Consider the following 24,039-nt stretch of genomic DNA (forward strand, 5'->3'; position numbering starts at 1 on the left):
TTGACTGGCGGATTACTTTTGTAGATTCTTAATTGTTCTGTATGTGCATGATTATATATATGCCTAATAATATTTCACTTACCCTTCCTGTTAGTCCCTAATGATAGATCCTGTTCAAAGTCCTTTATTATTAAACAGTTAATTCCCTCAAAACATTTTGTGCCTAAGTCCATAAAAGTTGTACACCTGGCTGGTCTAACCATGCCACTGCTGTGTCGTAGAAAAACAATGAGTATTTAAGTAATAAATTACTTAAATAATCAATAGTCTTTTAACATTTCTGAAAACTGGTAAGCCCCTTCACTATTCTCATAATGGAAAAACACTTGTATTTTCTCCCAAGGAATATCTATTCCTAAGGCTGTCAGAAAGCACTAAATAGTAATATCAATCATCAACAAATACTTACTGAATAAAATGTGCCACCTAAAGTCTTTTATGCTTTTTAATAAATAGAATATATACACTTAGTCAAATTACACAACATCTTATGGTATATTAATGTGGTTATGTGCTAAGTGAGAGGCCTGAACAAGAATCATACAGCTTAGTAGAAGGAGAAATTGTTTTGACTTGAATTAGAGAGTGGTGAGAGATTTCATAGAGGTAGTGTGAGTTGGGTATTAGACAAATAGTTGAGTTTTAGATATAAAGGAGTGAGGCTATTTTACATTTATAAATACCAGTGATAGTTATCGCACTTCCTATTCCCAACAACATGAAGAAACAACAACAAAAAAGCTTAAGTATATGATAGAGCCTTTTCTCCATTGGTGATTTATTTATTCCTTATTTTTTAGTGCAATTTCAGAATAATTTCCACTGAGGACATACAACTCTGTGAGTTAACATAAGGATCCACTTCAGTAAAAAGTCCCCTCAAATTCAAATTTCAGTGGGAAGACAGGATATGTGTTGAAAAGTTGTCATTATGATTATACTTTGGTAATAAAGACTCCATGGAATCTCAATGGCAAATATAACAGACTTCACAGCTGATTTATTCTTTGACTTGAAGTCTAATATATAAGGAGATAGATCCAAATTCCCTGTTTTTTGTTGTACAGATATAGGTAGCTATAGTAGCTATGTAAAAATATAACTTCATAGAAATTTTTTATCAACCTCTTAAAGATACTTCTACAATAAAGCAATTACTGTAATAATATCCCAAACAAATCCAGTTCTTGGTTTTGTAAAGCAAATTAAAATATGGCTAAAATTTACATGAGGCCCTTTGATTGTATTTACTTGTTATTGCTTAGTATTAAAAGCAAATACTTTAGTGCATTTAATTTTAGAGCCAAACTTCTATCTCTAGTTTTATTCTATTATTGCATAAACAAAGAAAAAACAACAAAGAAATGAAACTAGCTTCTATAACATAGTAAAGATAGAATAAGATAGAATCTTAAGACAGTCTATTGACTTTTTTAAATGTCTTTTGGCCTGTAGCATATTTATGTGGTCCTAAGCATATTTCTTCATATCCTCATTTGTTCAACTGTTGCTGCCAGTGTGATGATGAAGGGAAACTATAACCAGTGCTTATTTCCCACATTGTATTTTTGCCTCAGTCTTTCAAGGTATCACTAGGTGATCCATGATTAAAGAGTTTGGTGGTCAGCTAATTTTATGAAAGGTGGGTGCATCTCAATGAATATTGATATTTTATTTAACCCAGTATTTCCCAAATGTATTTGACTTTGGAAATGTCCACTGCTGCCTGCCTGCTTGCCTTCCTTCCTTTTAACTTTCTTCTTTCCTTTTCTTTTTTAAGAATATGTTTTAAAATCTCCCGTAGAAAAAGTTTCAGGAACCGTTACTATAAAGTTTACACACACACACACACACACACACACGCTGTTTATGTCCATTTTTCTCAATCTCCATCTTTTCTAGGTCATAGGATGGAATATAGAAGGAAAAAGAATAGTTTTTAAGTCTTGCTAGCTATTCTATATCATATGTAGTGGGAAGGAAGCTCCTTTATAAAACAAGATTTGAGATTGTCGCTGTGCAAATAGAGATTCTCTATTTTTGTGCTTAGGGACTGTCTTATTTGTCTCTGTATCTTTAGCACCTAACTGCACCATGCCTGATATTCAGTAAGCATTTGATAATGCTGATGTGGGTGTGTGTTGGGGGAGACTTAATTTCATAATTATTCCTAGGAGAATCCCTTAGTTATTGTCACTTTCAAATCTTTTATTTTTTTAGATTTTATTTATTTATTCATGAGAGACAGAGAAAGAGAGAGAGAGAGAGAGGCAGGGGACACAGGCAGAGGGAGAGGCAGGCTCCATGCAGGGAGCCCAGTGTGGGACTCAATCCCAGGACTCCAGTATCACACCCTGACCTAAAGGCAGGTGCCAAACTGCTGAGCCACCCAGGCATCCCAGTCACTTTCACATCTTAAGAGGAATATATTCTTTTGAAATAATCTTTAAGATATATTTTATTTTAGTTTTGTATTATATCTGTCTTCCCTCAGAAAGAATTTAAGATGGTATTTATTAGTACACATAATATAAAATAAAACTTTAAATAAATGAATAAAGTAACAAAATTGGAGGACTTTTTTACTTCCCAAATTTGAAACTCAATATCACATGACAGTAACCAAGATAGTATGTCATTGACATAATGATAAAATATGCAGATCAGTAGAGTGGAATTGAGAGTCTAAGAATAAATCCTTACATTTTTCGTCCATTGATTTTTTTTTTTAAACAAAGTTGCTAAAGACTATCAATAAACAAGGGGTTATCTTTTAAACACATGGTTCTGGAAAAACTGGGTATCCATATGTGAAAAAATGTACTTCCTCACAAAGACCAATGATAAACAAAAATTAGCTCAAAATTAATTATGGACCTAAAGATAAGAGCTAAAACTATAAAACATCTGAAAGAAAGCATAGAAGAAACTTCATGGCTTTGGGTTGGGCAACAAGTTGTTAGATATAACACCAAAAACATGAAATAATGAAAAAAAATAGAGAAAAAATGGAGAAAAAAATGGAGAAAAAAATGGATAAATTTGACTTAATTAAAATTACAAACTTTTATGCTTCAAAAGACACTGTTAAAAAACTGAAAAGACAAGCCACAGAGAAAATATTTATAAATCATGTCTGATCAAGAATGGTATCCAGAACATATAAAGAACTTCAACACATGAATGATGTAAAGACAAACAACTCAATTAAAAAATAAGCACAAGGGAATCAAGCAGGCATTTCATCAAAAAAGACATAAATGACTAATAATCACTTGAAAGTGTGCTCATCATCATTAGTTATTAGGAAAATGCATGTTAAAAACACAGTAAGATACTACTTCATACCCACTGAGATGCCTGTTGTCAAATAGACACATCATGTCTCCTGTCTAGGATGTGGGAAAATGGGAACTCCCATACACTGTTAGTGGGAATGCGAACTGATACTCCCACCTTGGAAGACAGTTTGATCATTTCTTTAAAAATTAAACCAACTTAACATATGCATTGGTCAGGTTTCCAGAGAAACAAAAGGATGTGTCTATTTTAAGGAATTAGCTCATATAAATGTGGAGGTTTGATGGGTCCAAAATCTGATGGGGAGGTTGACAGGCTGAGGGACTCACGAAGTGGTTATAGTTTGAGTCTATAGCTAAGTCTGCTGGAAACTAGTAAGAGCTGATGTTGCAGATGAATTCTGAAGGCAGTCTTCTGGAGAATTTCCTCCTGCTTGGTGAGGTTAGCTTTTTGTTGTGTTCAGGCCTTCCACTAATTGGATGAGACCCACCCACGTAATGCAGACGAATCTGCTTTACTCAAAGTCCACCAATTTAAATGTAAATTTCATGTAAAAACACTTTTCCGGAATAATGTTTGACCAAATATCTGAGCATTGTGCCCAATCAAGTTGACACATAAAATTAACCAGCACAGCAATTCTACTGCTTAGAGTCTACCCAAGAGAAATGAAAACATATATCCACAAAAAGACTTGCTTGCAATTGTTCATGGTAGCTTTATTCATAATAGACAAAAATGAGAATTCAAATGTCCATCAACTAGTAAATGGATAAGTAAAACATGGTATGTCCATACATTAGAATATTCTTCAGCAATTGAAAAAGTGAAAATACTGATATATGCTATAACATAGATGAACCCCCAAAATATTATGCTAAGTGGAAGATGCCAAATTCAAAAGACTAAAAATTGTATGATTCCACTTTTATGAAATGTCTAGATAGACAACCAGAGGAGTTTTGGGGGTGGCAACAGGGATGACTGCATATGGATTTAAGGGATACTGAACAGTGAAGGAAATGAAATTTTGAAATTGGATTGTAATGATAATTACACACCTCTGCAAATTGACCAAAGCATCATTGAACTTTACACTTATAACAAGTGAATTTTATGGCTTGTAAATGGTACCTCAGTATTGTAAAAATAAGATAGGTGATAAAAATGGGACAAATGGACTAAGGGCCAGGCTTGCAATAAATCTCATAAAAGCCTCTATATTTCTTTGAAGTAGATCACAAATTTTGCTCCAAGTTTTCTAAAGTGGCCATTCTAAGATTAGATGTGTTTATTGTTTGTTGTTGTTTATTGTTGTTCACAAGATATTGTTGTTCACAAGATCAAATTTATCAGCATTTTAAGAGAAACCTAATAATTATAATTCAAAGAAAAATGTATCCTTTTATTCATAGTGCAGCATATTCAACTCTGCCCTCAATAGCATTCTTGTAGTAAACAACTGAAGACTCATTTCTACAACTGTTTCTTAACTCTCCCTTCAATATAGACCAGTGGCTTAACGTCAGGGACATTACACTAAATACAGTAAATGCTGAGTAAAAAGGAAGAAGAGAGGTAGAAGGACAAAGCCAAGAATGCTGCTCTTTGGTGGTATGTCTTAGTCCAGATATGCAGTTTTACAATAATGAATGGCTGTACCAAATAGATATGCAGCAGTCCTGCAGAAGCTTTTTATAAAAACAGTAATAGTTAAGTTTAGCATTTTACTCCCTGGCAAGTACCTGAAATGTAGTTAGTCTCAGTTACAGGTTAGATATGGAGCCATTATTTTTAATAGGTAGATTGGGAGTATGATTGACATCCTCTCAGGAATGTTGGGAACCCTGAGGAGGAAAGTACCAGAATAGACCATCTACCATCTATGAATAGAGGTAGCCTGGAGAAATATGTGCCGATGGGTTATGATTCTCCCTGAGAAACCAATTGGCTCTTCTCCAGCACTTAGACCAAGGGATCATTCAGGCTCTGAAGACAGTATAACATGGCCATAGACATTAAACTTGGAATAGTGTGGTTTTCATTAAATTTTCAAAAGTGGTACATAATGTATTGTAAAGCATTTCTAACAGTTCAATTCATATATTAAGTAAAGAATATGTAGAATAAAAAATTAAAATCTTTTCTCTGTCTCCTTATTTTCATGGTAATATATATTTAAATTATTTCCAGATTTTTGCTGTTATAATGCTGTGATAAACATACTGGCACAGGACACTCCTCCATTTAAATAAAAATGAGTGACCATACAAACACACATAGTTACACAGTTACATATGCATATATATATGTATATGTTTATATGTGTGTGTGTGTATATATATATATGTATATTATCACTTTAGTAACAGCTATTACCTGTTCTATACTTCATAATTTAACATACCAGTATTTCTTTATTTTATATTTTAAAATCACTGTTTTAGACTACTACCAATGATGTTTTATATTTGTAATTCTGGTCTTACTCCAATCATGAGAAAGTATCTAAATTACCATTTGTTAAATTAACTAAAGAACAACCTAAGTATGACTCTTTTGGATTGATTATGTACGTACAGTAGTTTATTTAGGAAGAGAATGTTAATTCTAATAACTTAGCTGAAGTTTATGTTTGGAAAATTGTTTGTTTTATAGTATCCCTGAAAAATGTTGGCCTTTTTATCTTTAAGGAGTAATTTTACCTTGTAATTAATTTTGCACATTATTTCTTAATTATATCTAGGTTTAGGCTTTTGCTTCCAGTTAGGTTATAGAAAGTGGTGGCAAGACATTGTGGCCCTTGTAACAACTTAAAAAAACTACAAAAGTCACTGTTGTGATGATCTGTTATTACATAATAAATTGCTGTAACACTTAGTGATTTAAAACAATTGTTTTATATAGCTTATGATTCTGTGGGTTGGCAATTAAGGCAGATCTCTGATTTTTCTATTTCATGTTGCATTGAATGAGATCACTGGATAGGTGAATTGGTTTGGAGGATCCAAGATCTCTTTATACATATATATGGTGCCTGGGCAGAGGTGGAATTCTAGGTTCACATGACCTTTCTAAAAGCATGGTAGTCTTAGAGTAGTCAGACTTCTAACATTTGAAATATTTTATACCAGAAGTAAACTGATTGGATTGAAGAGATCATCTCCTTACTCTGCCTGTCTAATAAAGGAAAAGATGGGTCCTATTAAGAAAAAATAATATCCAGCACAGTTATATGTTAGTTGCATTTACAGTATTAAGAATACACTAAAAAGTTACATTAGATGTGAAAAGTAAAAATCAATTAATCAATCCAAGGACAAAAAGAAATAGAAATAGATCTGTTAGTGACACTGATACAGGAGCTATCAAACAAGGATTTTATCAGTTATAAATATATTAAAAGAAATAAAGGAAGTGGTTAAAAATGGAGGAAAAGACAAAGAATAGCAACAGAAAGTTGGAATCTCTAAAAAATAAGTACTCTAGAGTTGAAAAATATATATGAAGTTAAGATTTGCTTTTAATAATAGTAGGCACAACCAAAACTTAACTAGAATAAGTAAACTCAGGAACAGTTCAGTGGGAAAATATACAAGCTAAAGCACAGGAACAAAAAACCAAGAATGGAAAGAACAATACAGGATAAGAGACATATGGGACTGGATCATTTTATCTAATATACATATAATTGGAGTCCCAGGAAAAGAGAAGAAGCAAAAACAATATTTGAATTTTTTTTTATTTATTTATGATAGTCACACACAGAGAGAGAGAGAGAGGCAGAGACACAGGCAGAGGGAGAAGCAGGCTCCATGCAGGGAGCTCGATGCGGGACTCGATCCCGGGTCTCCAGGATCGCGCCCTGGGCCAAAGGCAGGCGCTAAACCGCTGCGCCACTCAGGGATCCCCAAAAACAATATTTGAAAAGATAGTCACCAAGGATTTTCCAAGCTGATGAAAGATTGCAATCTGCAGTCAAGAAATTCAAGAAACATCATGAACCCCAAGCAAGATTAATATAAAGAAAACCACACGTGGATACAACATAATGAAACTTGAAGAAACTAGGTTGAAAATCTTAACCCAAGGAAAGAAACCACAGCAACTTCAAAGGAGCAATGATAAGATTTACGGCAGACTATTCTAACAGAAATTTTTAAAATTAGAACACAATGGAATGACATCATTAAAGTTTAAGTTCAGAAAGGAAAAATATTGCCAACTTAAAACTTTATGCCCAGTAAAAGTATTAAAATGAAGGCAAAATAAGGATATTTTTAGACAAAAGATGGGAGACTTTATTACAGGTAGAACCATAGTACAACAATATTAAAGGAAGGTATTCAGTTTAAAGAAAAATGACCCCAACTGGGATCATATAACTTTAGGAAAAAAATGAAGAGCATAAATATGTGAGTAAATATAAGAGATTTTTGCCTATTTAAAGCAGTAATAACAATATCTTTCAGGCTTAAAACATATGTAGGATAAAATAAATGAAACCATAGAACAAAGAGCAGGGATCCCCAGGTGGCTCAGCAGTTTAGCTGTTTTCTTCGGCCCAGGGCAAGGTCCTAGGGTCCCAGGATCGAGTCCTGCATCAGGCTCCCTGCATGGAGCCTGCTTCTCCCTCTGCCTGTGTCTCTGTCTCTCTCTCTTTGTGTCTCTCATGAATAAATAAATAAAATCTTATTAAAAAAAAAAAGAACAATGAGCAGTTAGGTATAAATGGAGTAAAACCAATATTTTTGTCTTGTTAGGAAGTGGTAAAAGTCAAGTGTAGTAATTAAAGGAAGTATTTGTAATTGCTTTTAAAAAGTACAAAGGTGGTTGAACAGAAAGCTAACAGAAACAATGCTAAAATTTATAAAGAAACACAAAGGACCCAGAAGAGTGAAAGCAATCTTGAAAAAGAAAAGCAAAGCTGAAGGTATCACAATTCCAGACTTCAAATTATATTACAAAAGTGTTGTTATCAAAACAGTATGATAATGGCTCAAAAATAAGTACATAGGTGGAACAGAATAGAAAACCCATAAATACACCCACAACTATATAATCAACCTTTAACAGAGCAGGAAAGACTATCCAATGGGAAAAAGATAATTTCTTCAACAAATAGTGTTCAGACAACTGGCCAGTTACATGCAAAAGAATGAAACTGGACCATTTTCTTACACTATAAACAAAATCTAATTCAAAATAGACCTAAAAGTGAGACCCCAAACCATGAAAATCCTAGAAGAGAGCACAGGCACTAATGTCTCCATTGGCCGTGGAACATTTTTCTAGATATGTCTCCTAAGACAAGGGAAATAAAAGGAAAAATAAAGTCTTGAGACTGTCAAAATAAAAAGCTTTTGCTCAGTGAAGGAAACAATCAGTAAAACTAAAAAGCACCCTTCTGAATGGGAAAAGATATTTGCAAATGATGTAACTGATAAAGGGTTAGTATCCAAATATATAAAGAACTTCTACAACTCAACACCCAAAAAACAAATAATCCAATTAGAAAATGGGCAGAAGACATGAACAGACATTTCTCCAGAGAAGACAGTCAGATGGCCAAAAGACACATGAAAAGATGCTCAACATCACTCATTATCAGGGGGAAATGCACATCAGAGCTACCATGAGGTATCAACTCACACCTGCCACAAAATAAAAAACACAGGAAATAATACATGTTGGCGAGCATATGGAGAAAAAGGAACCCTCGTGCACTGTTGGTAAGAATGCAAACTGGTGCAGTTGCTGTGGAAAACTATATTGTATACCTGAGTCTAATATAATGCTATATGTTAACTATACTAGAATTTTTAAAACTAACAGATAAAATGCAGCAGTAAAAATTTACTAATTAAAAGAAGAAAAAAGATTAGATGGAATGAATAAAAAACAAATAATAAGGTGTTTTAAATATCAGTAGCTGATTACATGTAAATATGTTTAGTCCTCCAACCAAAAGCCAAAACATTTTGAACTACATTTAAAAAAAGACTCAACTATGTTCAGCTTGCACAAAAGAATATGAGAAGAAAAGGTACCCTGCACAAACGCTAAAAGAAGTCTAATATGGTAATAGCAGATAAAGTAGACTTTAAAGCAAGAACTATAATGAAAGACAAAGGGAGAATTTTATGATGATAAAAGGGTCAATTCAATAAGAAAATGGGGATCCCTTGGTGGTTCAACAGTTTGGCGCCTGTCTTCGGCCCAGGGCGTGATCCTGGAGTCCCAAGATTGAGTGCCTGCTTCTCCTTCTGCCTATGTCTCTGTCTCTGTCTCTGTCTCTCTCTCTCTCTCTGTCTCTCATGAATAAATAAATAAAATCATCTGTCCAAAAGACATCCGTCTTTTGTGGAAACCTCCCTTCTCAGATAAATTTATACACCTTTTAAGAGATAAGCAAACTGTTTTATTGACTTGCTGTAGCAAGAGAGACCACACAGATGATTCTGAAATGGTGCCTCCTTTGAGGAAATGAGTATAGGGTTTCTGCTGATTATAGGTTGAAGCTCTCAAGTTCTAGGGTCAGATATTAGAGATGAGGCAAGTCTTTGGACTTCTTGATTTATTAAGGTAATAGTTGATACATACAATGCATGGTTGTGATTGAAAAGAAAGGCCTATTGAAACCCAGGACACTGCATTTTTAACCGTATAATGGAACAGTGGTAATTATTTCAGTTCTCAGTCCAGCATAAGTGATGGAGTGCTTCTCATTTTCAAGCATATCTTCAGTGAATTTTTAACGTTTTACTTCCATTGCAGTTGCCCTGTTTTCTTCTTATTTTGACTATGGCAGTAGCAAAACAGGTCTCACTGCCTTTGGGATCTTTTCAGAGTAACTCATATTCTAAAACCAGAGCCAACATTCTAAAATACAAATTTAAACATGCTTTCTCTTGAAAATCATTGATGGCTCCTTTTATGTATAAAATAAAACCCCACATACCAAATACAGTATTCAACCCCTTCTACAATATGACCTGAACCCCTAATTCTAGTCCTTATCTATCTGTTGGCCTACAGTCCCCTTCTTTTCTTCCCTCTCTCCTTCCCTCCACCCCCATTCTCACTTTTCTTTTCCTCCTTCCAATCCCCAACCAAGCTATAGTCATATTATGGAAGTATAGTGACTTATTTCACACTGTACATTTTGGTCCATATGCCTGAAATAATTTTTGTTTCTTCATAGAATGTTGTTTCTTACCTTTATCCAATTATTAAAAGTCCTTTTAAAACTCTATTTAAATTTTACTTTACAGAGAATGTTAGTTTGCTAGGTCTGCAAAACAAAATACTACAGGCTGGGTACCTTAACAGAAATTTATTTGGTGTTTTAGAGGCTAGACATCCAAGATAAAGGTGCCCACAGGTTTGAGTTCTGCTTAGGCTTCCCCCTTGGCTTGCAGATGTGCATCTGTTTGCTGTGTCCTCACATGGTCTTCTGCTGGTGTGCACATCCCTGGTCCTCTCTGTGTACCCTAATCTCTTCCTGTATGACACCAGTCAGATTGTATTAGGGCCCACTTCAACAACCTGGTTTTAACTTAATTGCCTTTTTAAGGGCCTTATTTTCAAATATAGTCACATTCTGAGATACGGGAGATGAGAGCGTTACTACATGAATTTGGTGGGGCTATAATTCAGCCCATAACACAGCCTTCTTACATTTTTCCTTTAGTAATTAACCCTCTCCAGAATCCCATACACCTCATACTACTGGTTGCACTTATTATCTGCCTTGATACGGAGTTGTTCATGTTTGTCTCCTTTTGGGTTTCTTGAGGACCCAAACTGTCTCTTATGCAACTTCATCTTTCCCTGTTCTCCATGATATTAGTTCCAAAGAGGGCTTGATTATTGACTAAAGAATTCAGTGTGAATCAGGCTTGAATATCTAATAATATATTTTTCAGAATTTTGAGGAGATTGACATAAAAATGTATGAAGGGAATGTATTATATCTCCTATTTTAGAAGTCTTTGAACATAGCTTGAGATTTTTATCTGACGTTCTTAAATTATGCATAGTATAAGTAATGTGAGTTTTATAGTACTTCATATAACTCTCTTACGGTCTTTAAGGTGTAATCATATAATTGGCTTCTGTAAGCTACCTATCAATTCTTTCAATTTCATTACTTCCATTACATTTTTTTTTTCAGATAGAGATGGATGCCGTGTCTTATCCAGTACTGAAAATTTGAAGTTTAGAAGACATTTGCTAAGTCAGATCACTTCAAGTAAGTCTGCTCGTATCCATTTTAACACCAATTTAAGATTGATGTAACTTGTAAAGAATTATAAGTTCAGTACCTTTGATACTTTATCAACTCTGAAATTTCTCTGAATATCTTAGAATCACCTTGTATTTTGAATCAGTGGCCTTGGAAAATAGTGGAAAGATTATTTCTTATTAAGTTTCATGCACTTATTAAAAATATAATGCTTAAACTCTTGGTATTATTTTTAAAATGAGATTAACACCTCAGAATCTTCCTTTATTTTACATAAGTCTACTCATCAGGTCCTGACTATTTGCCAAACTTAATGTTTTTAAAGGTAGTTTTTCCATTATAGCTAATACTACATTTTACAGTTTTTTAAGGCATTGTACGGCTTTTCTAAATGATTTATATGTTTGTGATCATTAGAGGGAGGTATTTAGTAATGAACTAGTACTTGAACCTTAAATGTTTATTTATTCAAAAGCTTAGCTTTGAGAGGTCATCTTAACCAACCTTAACTAATATAATTATCTCCTAATGGTCTTCTGTCTTCATTTACTCTTCCTCCATCCTGTATTCCACTGCTAGGTAGATCTGCATATAGTACTCCAGTACTTTTAAAACCTTTTAATGGCTCCCTATGCACTGTTGGATAGAATCTGTGTTCTGTTGCCTGGTATTCAGGGCCCTCTAACCAGCTCCTAAAAATATCCCTCACCTTAACCAACTGGGCTCTTTCCTATTCCCTGAATTCTCACCATTTTTTAATGCCTCCATGGCTTGATGTGTACTATATTTCTTGATGTTTTCTTTATGGTGTTCTCCGCTTCCCCCTCACTACATCCTATGATTGTTGAAATCTTGTACAAACTCAGCCCAGGTGCAAGCCCATCCATAGAGCTTTCCCTGATTGCTCCAGCTGAAGCACTAACTCTCTCTGCTGACTTCATCTAATATTTTGTTTTTATCCTATCATTGCACATTTTACCAGGCAGCTTTATTATTTATGTTTATGTATGTCTTATCTCCTATTTTAGATTGTAAGGACTATAGAATCCAGCTTCTTATCTGAGTAATTTTTGTGTCTCCCAGCATTCAGCATAGCCCCAATAGTGCTCAGTAAATACTTGCTTAATAAATTAATAATGTGTCTGGATTTTTTTTCATTGTCCTCTCTTTCATCCTTATAGTCACATATGGTCCATATTCATGGCAACTGTTCATTCCTTTTATGGACTCCTGGCAAGCCTCCACACTGCCATCTTACCCTAGGAAAATACTGACCATAGTGTACTTTAATAAGATACAGTCAGTTCCTAATCTAAGCAACAAACTGTATTCTAGAAGTTCATATCTAATTCTGTTATTTGGAATGCAGAAAACATCTTCCTACAAAAAACAATGTTATAAATAGTGGTTAGGTTTTCAGCCAGTCCTCCCAAGACTATTTAATTCATAAGTACCAGGGCTACTTTAACTACAGGAAGCCACCATGCATAACGCTGTTTGGTAGAGAAGTTCTAGCTCTGAAAGTGGAATCACATCTCCCATGCCCTAGAAGCAGAATAGTACCTTTCTGGGGCAACTTGAACAATAGGAGAGCCTGAGCTGGAGCTCTGGCAGTGACTCAGCATATTAGATACTCTCCTACCAGTAGTTTTTGGTTTTCAGTATTTGCATAAGAGATGTTTACCTGTAGGTTACTGATACTCACATGTCTTCTAAACTGAGGGCAAGGGAATACTTGCTCTTTTGGTCCTTCCTGCAGTAGATGAGGATAATCCCCTATCTTGATTCTATCCTGATTCTTCTACTGTTTTATCACATGGGTGGGTCATTTTAAGTCAGGTATTGACACATTATGAACTGTTTTACTATTTTTCCCTTTCTGTTGTTCTGTGAACTTATGGAAATTGAATATATAAACATGGAAAATACTTTTATCTATAGGAAAAACACATTTATTAGGCATCAGCCAACCATGTGTTTGACATCGTATCAGCTTTTGTGGACAAGTGATTATCATTTCTGCACGGGCATAGTGATGCTTCCATGAAAAACGCATCACTGTATGCATAAACAACCCTGAAGGTTTATAATTTATGTTGTCAGTCTCTAAGAATATACTCTATAAATTTTAGGACTTTAATTTGTTTAGTCTTCATAAGCTTTGAGCACATGAGTGAATGCTTGATGTTTAATGCTTTCATTAAGTTCAAGGTACACGGGGCTAGGGAATGAGAACCAAAGATATTATGAAAAGTTTATTTTCCCTCCAGGAGGCAGGAGTGAAGTATGAAAAAAAATGCTCACATTGCAAACGATATGTTATTAATTGCCATAAAGTACTTCATGAAGATAACATGCTCTTGGGGTTTTCAGAATGGCAGTATTGTTATGATTCACAATGGTTGTAAAGATAGTGGTGGGATATTAGTCTTAGAGGAATGGCAAAGATTTAAATTTAAATAAAGAGCCAGAAGAGGAAATGATATTCCAGGTTGGATTAACAGCATGAATGGAGAACTAGGGATACAAACAAACAAATCAGCTTTACTGGCTGGAACAGAAGGTTTATTAGTTCATGTTGGGTGAAATAATAGGTGTGAAAATTACACCATTGGTTCAATGCTGGCAGTGAATAAAAGTCATCCAGAGAGATTTTTAAAAATACTAGTCTCTGGATCTTACCCCAGAACTAATAAATAGAATTTCTGGGGCACAAGGTGTAAACCTGTTTATCTTTTAAAGCTCCCCTAGTGGTTGAGAACCACTGAATTAGAAAGATGGGCCAAATTTAGGAGAGCCATAAATGCCTAGATGAGGAGTTGAGCCTTTGTGTCTCAAGCAGTGGGGAGTCCTCAGAGGTTTCTGAGATGGGTGACATGGTGGAATTCATGTTTGCCAAGATAAATGATTTACCAACTGCATGTGAATGGAAGAGAAATAAGAAACAGCTTGAATTAGAGCAGTGGTGGCGGGAAAACAGAGGTCACATTTTGAAGGGTACTTAGATGTGTGGGAGTTGGCGGTGTCAGCCTTGACCTCGCCATGATTTGTTTTATAAACTGATTATACAACTTAACCCTCATTAATTTGATCTCTTTTCTCCTACAACCTGGCAACTTAAGCAGTAATTTCAGCCAGTTTGCATTTAATGGAAGGAGACCATTGTCTACTCATGTACATGTCTAACTCATAATAGTCAAGTTATGTGTATGAGGAATATGACCTTTAACATAGTCATTAAAAAGCATTTAATAGCCACCCACATATGTAATAACACAACCCCAGTTCTGCAGGATGGTGCCAAGAGCTGGAGTCAGAAATATAAGACAGCTATTGGCATATAATTCCCTAGCATTAAGTTAAAATTTGAAGAAATATTCTAAATCACGTTATGCATGTTAATATTTTTAGCGTCAGATTTGCTAATTACTTAGTTTTTGTGGTAGTAGGCCTGTGAATGCCTCCTGACATTAGCAGCTGTGAGCTTACACTTCTCTCCTCCCGCATACACAATTAGTGTAGTCCCTTGCCTCTTATTCAGGCCCATCCCCTGTAGTGTTGGTCATGCATGCCCCTACTTCTTCCTCACCCAAGTGAGCCAGCAGACAGGAGGTAGAAAGGAGTCAGCATTTAAGTTCTTCCATGGTACTGACAAGCCCCATGATCCTAGAAACTCCACTCCTGGCTGCTGCAGGACAGGACAGCTGTTAGGATAACCCATATTTGGAGTCTCAAACAATGCCATAAGTTGGAAGCATTTCATCCTTCTTTGATGTGTTCTGAATATTTTGTGTTTGGAAACAATGAGCCATGTTTATTACATGGCAGAAGTGTAAGTTCAAGGTATGATGTTTTGATGTGACCTGTCCTCCTTAAAAAAAGACTCAACATCATGGATTTTTTTTTAAGACACTCTCTTGGCAGTTCTGTAATAGCACAAGCATGACAACAACCTCTCCCGTGGTCTTCTTTGCCTTTGACAATGAACTTAGTGTTGAACCATCAGTGTCTCTGCATCTTTAGTTAGTTTTCTATGGCTACTTAAGATTTCACTAATCATCCAAATGTTTAACCAGAGAATGAGTGGTCTGCTTAGATTTAAGGGATCTTGTAGGAGAAAGCGAGAGAAAGGAACTGACATTTGGTGACCCCACTCTGCACTGGGGTGTTTATACGGGTTTTATTATTTTAACTCCATTTTACAAATGAGAAGCTTCAGATTTACAGAGTTTTTGAAAGATTTATCTAATGTCAGACATCAAGGGCAATTTTGATCACAGGTTTGGCTATCCTAAAGGCTGAGCAGCCTGGTCTTCCAAGTCTGCAAGCCTTATTTGTGGGAAGGGTCACTGAACTCAAAGTCAGGGGGTTTGCATGCCAGCTTCTAGCTCCATCACTAACAACCATGAACAAGTTACTTAAGGCTCTCGGCTTCACTCTCTTCATCTGTCACGGGTGGGGGTAGGGTAGGGATAAAACCAGCTTTACTGACCATTTGAGGTTTTGTGAGAAACACAAGTTAGTGAGTTTCCGTATGATTTTACAGGTTTGGAATGGAAGATTGAGATATTTTTAATTCAAGCAAAAAATAAACTTAAAAACCCCAAACCATTAAATGAAGATGAACTTGGATGGGTTTTGTGGTATTTCACTTCTTAACATTGCTCTACAAACTTTCCAAAATAATATTTGTCGATCTTGCAGGTCCCAAACACCACAGTGTGCCAAACTGCCTCACTGAATTTAATATCTCAATGTAGCAGAGAGAGTTCTGGCAATATATCAAGTACTTCTCTTTCCCTTACCAGCAGCAATCATTAGTTTCTATACTGAATCAAATAGGTCTGAACTCCTGTAGATACTGAAGACATGTTCATATCCAGTGAGGACTCAGGAGATTCTCTAAGGCTACTATATAGTGATAGACTTCTTGAACTAGAGTTGATATTCACAGTATCAGAACAATTCTTTATATTTTGGAAGTTTTTTTAAAACAAGCCTGAGAAATAAAGTTACATTTTATAAAACTGATTTCGTAGAACTCCTTTTCAAAAATGCTTCCAGATTTCTGGACAACTTTCATAGGTTATAGGAGGGTGAACACTGAAAGGCAACTATGAGCTATTGCAATCCACTTGCGTTTCTTTCAAGTATACATACAAGAGATAAGAAGTTTGGAGAACTAATTAAGTTATAAGCACAGTGCTATGAGTGAAATGGCAGTGAGCCTGAGCAGTACCAAGGTCAAATCCTAGACTGACCCCAAAGTTGTACCCAGTAAAGTTCTAAGTCTCTTATCCATCAGACTAACAAAGATAAAAGAAAAAAAAAAAAAAAAGCTTTAGGAAGACCAGCTGACAGAATAGAGGAATAGTGTTAGACTCCAGATCCAGATCCAGAGGAGTGCACCCATTCAGAAGTGTGTAGGACTCTTCTGCATCTGCCACTGTACCTCAGAGAGGGTTCTCTAGTCCTGGAGTGCTGACTACCACATGGCTTCTCACACACCCATGCTATGCCTGAGTCCTAGGTCTGGTGGCTAGATGACTTCAATTAGGGACTGGTCAAGTAGAGTGAAAGGGAAAGTGGACATAAAAAATAAAGCAAACATAGAAAGCAGAAATCGTGGTCATATTTAGTCCATAGATGTGTCACGTTTGCACAGTGTTTTAAACAGGAAGTAGTTATTAACTAGTGTTATTTTAACTAGTTACTAATATAACTTGTGAAATAATTTAATGTACAAATCCACATTTCTGGGTTCTCATGAAAACTGAAGACTTGGTAACTTTTGTACTACCTTTCTATATGACAATAATCAGCTAGAGCTGAAAAGAAGCTGCCTCTACTAGATGGGAGGCTGTGTTTTTCCATTCTCACAGCCCCACCCCTGGTTGTTGATTTTCTTTACATAGAGTTAAGAGGAAAGTTAAATGTTACTTATACTACCATCTGTGTGAAAATTGGAAATAACAGGTTGATAGGATGGTATATTTCAGTATAAGTGAAAGACAGTGTTAGTTTTCTAGGGCTGTCATGACAAAGTACCATAAACTGGGTAGCTGTAATCAACTAAAATTTATTCTCTTATTGCTCTAGAAGCTAGAAGTCTGCAACCAAGGTGTTGGCAGGGCCATGCTCCTTCAGAGACCTCTAAGGAACATTCCTTCCTGCCTGTTCTAGCTTCTGGTAGCCCCATGTGTTCTTTAGCTCATGGCAGCATAACCCTAATCTCCGCCCTGTTGTCTCATGGATTTCTTTCTTCTGTGTCCAGGTTTTCCTCTTCTTATGAAAGCAATCATAAAGCATTTATACTTAACCCAGTATAACATCATATTAACCTAATTATATTTACAAAGACCCTAATTCCAAATAAGGTTACATTCACAGGTACCAGGGGTTAAGACTTCAACATAATATTTTGTGGAACACAATTCAACCCATAATAGGATGGCATATTTCTTTGGACAGAGCAGAGTAATAGCTTAAGAACAGAGATCCTTGAGACAGAGTACACGTATTCATATTTACAACTTATTTCCTATGTGCTCTTGGATAGGCTGTTTACCCCTCTCAGTGTCTCTCCATGCTCTCATCTATAAAGTGAGGAAAATGGTACCTAACCTCATAGGATTGAAATGAGTACAAAATAACTTTATGTGTAAATCATTTTAGAACAGTCCATGGCACATACTAAGTGCTCAATAAACTGAACTATTTTTATCATTATTATTAGTTCTTATACATAATTTAGAGTATCAGTGCCAAAAAACTATTATTTATGATAGCACTGTGAAACAAACCATGGATGAACAAGGAACAGTAGACAGAAATGATGCATGAAAAAAAAAATTGAACCAATCAAAGAAGAGAGGTGAGAGACACTAGAATTTTAATAAGAATATTTTTTAATGCAGATGAGGTTATGCAATACATTAAAAATGTTTACCTTCTTCATTCTTTGAAATTACCTTCCTAGCCTCTATATATACTTGAAACCAATAAAGACCCAGGCAAGAACTTCAAACCCCGAAACTTAGACACTGACCATTGGATTGGCAAGCACATGGCCTGTAGATAATAATGGCGAAGTTACTCCAGGGAGTGCATCCAAGAAATACATGACTTCTGAGCTTTCCTACCTATCTCCTTAGAAGCATGTTATTACCGTCTACCTCCTTCCCACAAATACTTGGGTTGGAAATATCCTTGTTTCCAGTCTTTAGGTCAGAGATTGGGGCTGAATAATTTTTTGAATGTAAACCAGACTTTTCCTCCTAATGGAAATATTTTGAGATATATTATTTTCTTTTTCCACATAGCCTTTATGTAAGATAACCATGCAACTTGAGCTTTATTAAAAACTGAGAGCTCTGATAGAGAAGGTTTTAAGAAATGACGAGACTTCTTGAAGTACATGGAGGAAAATTAATTCTGTAGTTTAGTGGCTATAAGGTTTGTAATACTACAGAATATACATGACTCATTCTCAAAGATAACTGCTACCCTGAAAACATGAGAATACTCAAATAAAAGGGACATATGTATATATTATTTATGATTGTGATTTTATTTTAATAAAAGAAGTTAGGCTGTTTAATTTTTGGCAAAGAAGTAGTGTTTTATAGTTCAAGTGTTAGTAATTTGGAACATTTTGATTAAATGATGAATTCATCAGGACTCCTTCGCTTGCAAGTGAAAGAAAACCAGCTCAAGCCAGCTTATGAAAATAAAAGGAGCTTAATTGTTTATATAACTATGGTTTCCAGAGGTGCATCTGGCTTCAGGCATGGTTGCAGCTAGGAGCTCCAATGATCTCATCTGGACCCTTTTTCAGCTCTGCGGGTTTCTTTATTTGTCATTATTCAGAAAGGCATATGATCAGTGAAATAACCACGAGCAGCTTGAGACTGCCATCTTCCTGGTTTAGCGATCCCAACAGGAAGAGAACTTGTCAGGCCACCCGGCCAGCTATCAGCCTTAGAGAAGATATGACCCTACATGTGATGAGGAATTACCATGGCCCAGGGAATGGGGCAATCTGGTGGGCCAGCCTAAGGTATGTTTACCAATGCTACCACAGAGCTGCATTGTCTTGTGACCCTAGTGTGGGGTGAGGGAGGCTTTCTTCAAAGGAACTAGAAGAAAGGACATGGGAATGTGTGCTGAGCAGACTAAAACCGTAGTAAATTCAACCATTACAAATGGTGTGTGAGCTAACTTAGAAACTAAACTGTAACTTCTGATCTTGAGATGGCACATGAAGGACTTTCTGCCTTCTTCTACTGGAATATCCATCCAACTCAAAGGAAATAGGAAACAAAAATTCCAGCTCTTTCTTTGATAAAAAGTGGGTGACATCAGTAACTCTCATAAATTTGAACACAGAAAGTATATGATACTGTGACCTAGTAGAGTAGAGGAAGGCAGAACCAAGTACCTGCAGGGCAGGAAAACAATGTCAGGAAACAGTTTTGCCTCACGGAGCCGTAGCAGGTTCTGCAATGAGGGGTATCAGAGTAGGCTGAAGGAGGAGATAAAGCATGATGGTCCACATGGATGGTCAGCTGCACAGCCAGGTCGTTGTCTCACCCCAGTCAGATGAGTACTTCCCCTCACCCCCCACCCCCGGAAGATGGCAGGTTTAATCTCTGGAGAAGCTGAAATTAGCAAGAGTGTAAGCTTGGGGGATACAGGAAGAGTGAACACCAGGAGCCAAACATCTAATTACCAAACCTAGTATTGGAGGATTCTCTGGAGAAACAGAATGATCCCAGGGAGAAGACCTTGTAGTGCTTCCGCCACCAAGAAAGCCAGCCTGCTCTTCAGTGAAGCTCACCTTTTACAAGCTCACCCCCACCGACAGAGCTGCCAGCTTGCTTTACTAATAACTTACACTTAAATAAAAATAGGCATCCAAGGATCACCAGATATTCGGGAATGCCTCCAGTATGCAAGCAGAGATAAAGTCAACACAAATGAGGGCCTCTGAAGAGGCAAAAACTAGGGAAATAGCAGTGGGAAACCAAAGAAACGATAATTGTTGTCTTTGAAAATGTGAGAAGATTTTGCATAGAAAAAGTCTTTTTTATTTTTATTTTTTTTAAAGAGAATGTTTTTTTTTTTTAATTTTTATTTATTTATGATAGTCACACACAGAGAGAGAGAGAGGCAAAGACATAGGCAGAGAGAGAAGCAGGCTCCATGCACCGGAAGCCCGATGTGGAACTCGATCCCGGGTCTCCAGGATCACACCCTGGGCCAAAGGCAGGCGCCAAACCGCTGCACCTCCCAGGGATCCCAATAGTCTTTTTTAAAAAGGAGAATTAAAGGGAAGAAAAATTTTAAAAGTAGGAAATAACTTTCAAAAATTAGAAATCTGAAGACTGAAAGAAATTCATTGAGCTCTTGAAAGGTAAATTTGAGGAAGGAATCATTAGTGATATAATCTAGCAGGTCCAGTAGCAGCTCACTGATGCAAGAGACAATGGGAGAGAATCATCCAAGAAATAATATATAAGACCATTTCCTAGAACAGAAGGAAAGATAAGCCTTAAAGTTTCCAGAGAAGAAAAAAAAATTGTCATATGCAAAGTGTTTTGAATAAAAGCAAATGAGGGACTTAACATCAGTGTTGATATGGAAACATATAAGTCTGTGAAGTATTTTTTTTTTTTAAGATTTATTTATTTGAGAGAGAGAGAGAGCATGACAGGGAGGGATGAAGGGAGGGAAGAGAGAGAGAATCTCAGGCAGACTCCCCTGAGATCATGACCTGAGCCCAAATCATGAATCAGACACTCAACCCACTGAAGCCACCCAGGCACCCTGGGAAGTATATTTTTAAGGGGTAATTTTTATCATAACAAAGGCTTATCTTCCTTTACCTGTTGCTGTTGTCAATTATCTCTAAATAGTTTCCTTAAATGGTTTTTATTTTATTTTATTTTCTTAAATGGTTTTTAAAAGTATGTCACAACTTTCCATCATTTGACTTACTGAAATTTTTATATAATCTGAGGTATATCTGTAAATTTTTCTTTCAGAGATTTGAGGTATGATCATGGTACTTATTCTTATTTTTCTTTTTCTTTGATTCACTAATTCACCCAACAGAGTATTAGTGTGAACTTTTCTCAAGGTACAATAGAGTTGATATTTCTTGTTTTATATAGTAGCCCTTAATGTATCCATAGTTTTATAATCAGTGACAATCAATAACTGTAATTGAGTTAGAAACTTACTGATAATACTAGGATATATAATAGCAGGACTTGTAAAATATTAGCCATTGTTTCTTTGTGCCAGCATCTCATGGTTTCAAGTGACAGAGTTTGGGCCTTACTCTCTTAAAATGTTTGGCTCTTATTTTTAATACATGTATAAAGCTAAATGATTATGAGTAACAAAGTATTATATGGAATATCGTTTTTATATTCTCTTCTCTCAGTGAAGAAGACAAAGTCCTGATTGGGATTTTCTTCTGAAAATTAGAAGGGGCATCAAAAGCTAAAATATAGCAGATATATTTTTCAAGTTTTAGTTATTTGAACAAAATAATGTTTTTAGGATTCAGTGATTATTGTTGACTTTATAGCTAATTTTTTTTTATTATGGTATCTATCTTTAGGTTAAAAGTTACTCCAAATTTCATTTTTGTTTTTAAAATATTCTAGCTTTTAGTTTGCACATACTATAAAAGAATTGAAATTTTTAGGTACAATGCAGCTTCCCCTTTCTTTTTGGATTAGTTTCTAAAGCCTAATGAAATGGAAGGTAGGTGTCCTTTCCAGTTAAAAAAAAAAAGTTATGTTTTATTCCTTAATGTACTATAATGAAACCAAAATAATATAGAGAAATTAAGAAATGAAAGAGTGCCAGGATTTTTCTTGCCAATATAACTTTTTCAAATTGTGCTGGGTTGCTTTTGCTGTAAAATCAGACCAACTAGTTTATTATGTATTCTCAGGTAATGACATTTTATAGAAGATTTTTGTAGTTCTTTTGGTTCAGTGAGGTCTGGAACTTTAAATTAGAATTATTAGAACTGGAAAGCATCCTCCTATTCACTTTCTAAGTGAGAGAACTAAAGTCCTGAGAAATCATGATTTATCCAGGGTTACAGAGCTAATAGTGAAGTTTGACAGAGAATCATGGCCTCTTGGCAGTCAGTTCAGTGATCTTTGTAAAAGACTTTTTGGATTTATTCTCACCACCACCAAATTATGTGCAGTGCCCATAATTTATTGCTTTGGACTCAGCAAATTCCAAGTTTATGTTTAATTTCCTAAAGCCAAGGGAATATTTAGAATTAGGAATTTTGACAGTGACAAAAACAGGAGGTGGCAGGAAATATTTTGAAGAATTTTTTACTAGGATCGAAGATATGCCTTGATTAGGCTGTGGTCCTCCTCTTTAGAAGGAATTCTATTGTTCATTATTCTCTAGGACATAATTCTGCCTTCCAGAAGGCTCTCCCTTGTTTATTTTCCTCCAAAGTCAACGTAGGTGGACACTGGGCAATATGTCCCCCATGGAGGTTATGTAACCTTTATTTCCTTCTTTCTGTCCCTGCAGTTTTGGTTGTGGGAACCTTGTTTGATGGGTTAAAGGCTCATAAGCAAGGCTTGTGGGTTTTTTGTCCATGTTATCCCCTCAGAAATTTAATTGGCTCTGATCTATCTTTTTTTTTTTTTTTAATCTATCTTTTTGTAGTTAATTCCTTGTGCTGGTAATAGAGTGACTACATGTCCTGTCTGGCAGAAGGAGTCTTAGTTTATATATATTTCTTGTGCACGGTATGTAAGAATTCCCTCTTTCACTCTCAAAACTATCCTAACTTGGAAAATAAATTGTATGGTCACTCTAAACAAAAAGTGCACCAAAACATCCCAGCCACTTTTATTGTTTTGCTTCCTTAGTCCTTTCTTCCTGCTCTTGCCTTCTTACCTCTTGGGTGCTGTCATACAGTCATCTGAAATACGTTTCATGGAAGGTAACATACTTACCTTGATCTGCGGCAAGGCTGACTTCCTCTGTTTACCAGAGAAAACCTGATGGCCATTTTTGCCCACAGCGTTTCAGCCTTCTCTCTTACCATATGAAATCCAGAAGCAGCCAGCATTTCTAACCCTTGTAGCCTCCAAATTTCTGGATTCTTTATTCTCTCTCATTTCTATTCTCCAGTCTGTTATTTTTGCCTGTGTGCATTCCTTGCTTGTAAATTCTCAAGAAAAGCAGTAGGTAATATTGTTATTCTGTTTTCCATCTCTTTTACCCCACAGATACACACTTGGTAGATGCCATTGTGTCTCTGAAGCTGTCTCAGGCATTTAAAAAAATCAAGGTATAATTTACATAAAGCAAACATGTAGCTCTGAAGCATTCAGTTCAATGAGTTTTGACAGTTGTATACACCTGTAAAACCACTGTCCCAAATAAGATGTAGAACACTTCCATTACCCCAGATGTCTGCCCCTTTCCAGTTAATT

The 24,039-nt window shown here is 35.8% G+C and overlaps 1 protein-coding gene and 1 long non-coding RNA gene across 16 annotated transcripts in view; one reads left to right on the top strand and one right to left on the bottom strand.

The window, feature by feature from the left end:
* ZNF438 (zinc finger protein 438) overlaps window positions 1–24,039 on the top strand; it is a 401,908-nt gene that overhangs the window by 299,499 nt on the left and 78,370 nt on the right. For 13 of the 15 annotated variants that reach the window (XM_072825512.1, XM_072825513.1, XM_072825520.1 and 10 more), the window contains one exon: window positions 11,477–11,554. Coding sequence is in view for 1 of the 15 variants with exons in the window: in XM_072825507.1 (XP_072681608.1) it covers window positions 11,477–11,554 (78 nt within the window). In the remaining 14 variants the exon portion in view is untranslated. The remainder of the gene's footprint in view (window positions 1–11,476; window positions 11,555–24,039) is intronic. The other 2 variants (XM_072825521.1, XM_072825518.1) reach the window with 1 other exon arrangement.
* The window catches only part of LOC140633240 (uncharacterized), a 77,225-nt gene that overhangs the window by 8,295 nt on the left and 44,891 nt on the right, over window positions 1–24,039 (bottom strand). The gene's annotated exons all lie outside the window — the stretch shown is intronic.

Source organism: Canis lupus, chromosome 5, assembly GCF_048164855.1.
Source record: "Canis lupus baileyi chromosome 5, mCanLup2.hap1, whole genome shotgun sequence".
NCBI lineage: Eukaryota > Metazoa > Chordata > Mammalia > Carnivora > Canidae > Canis > Canis lupus.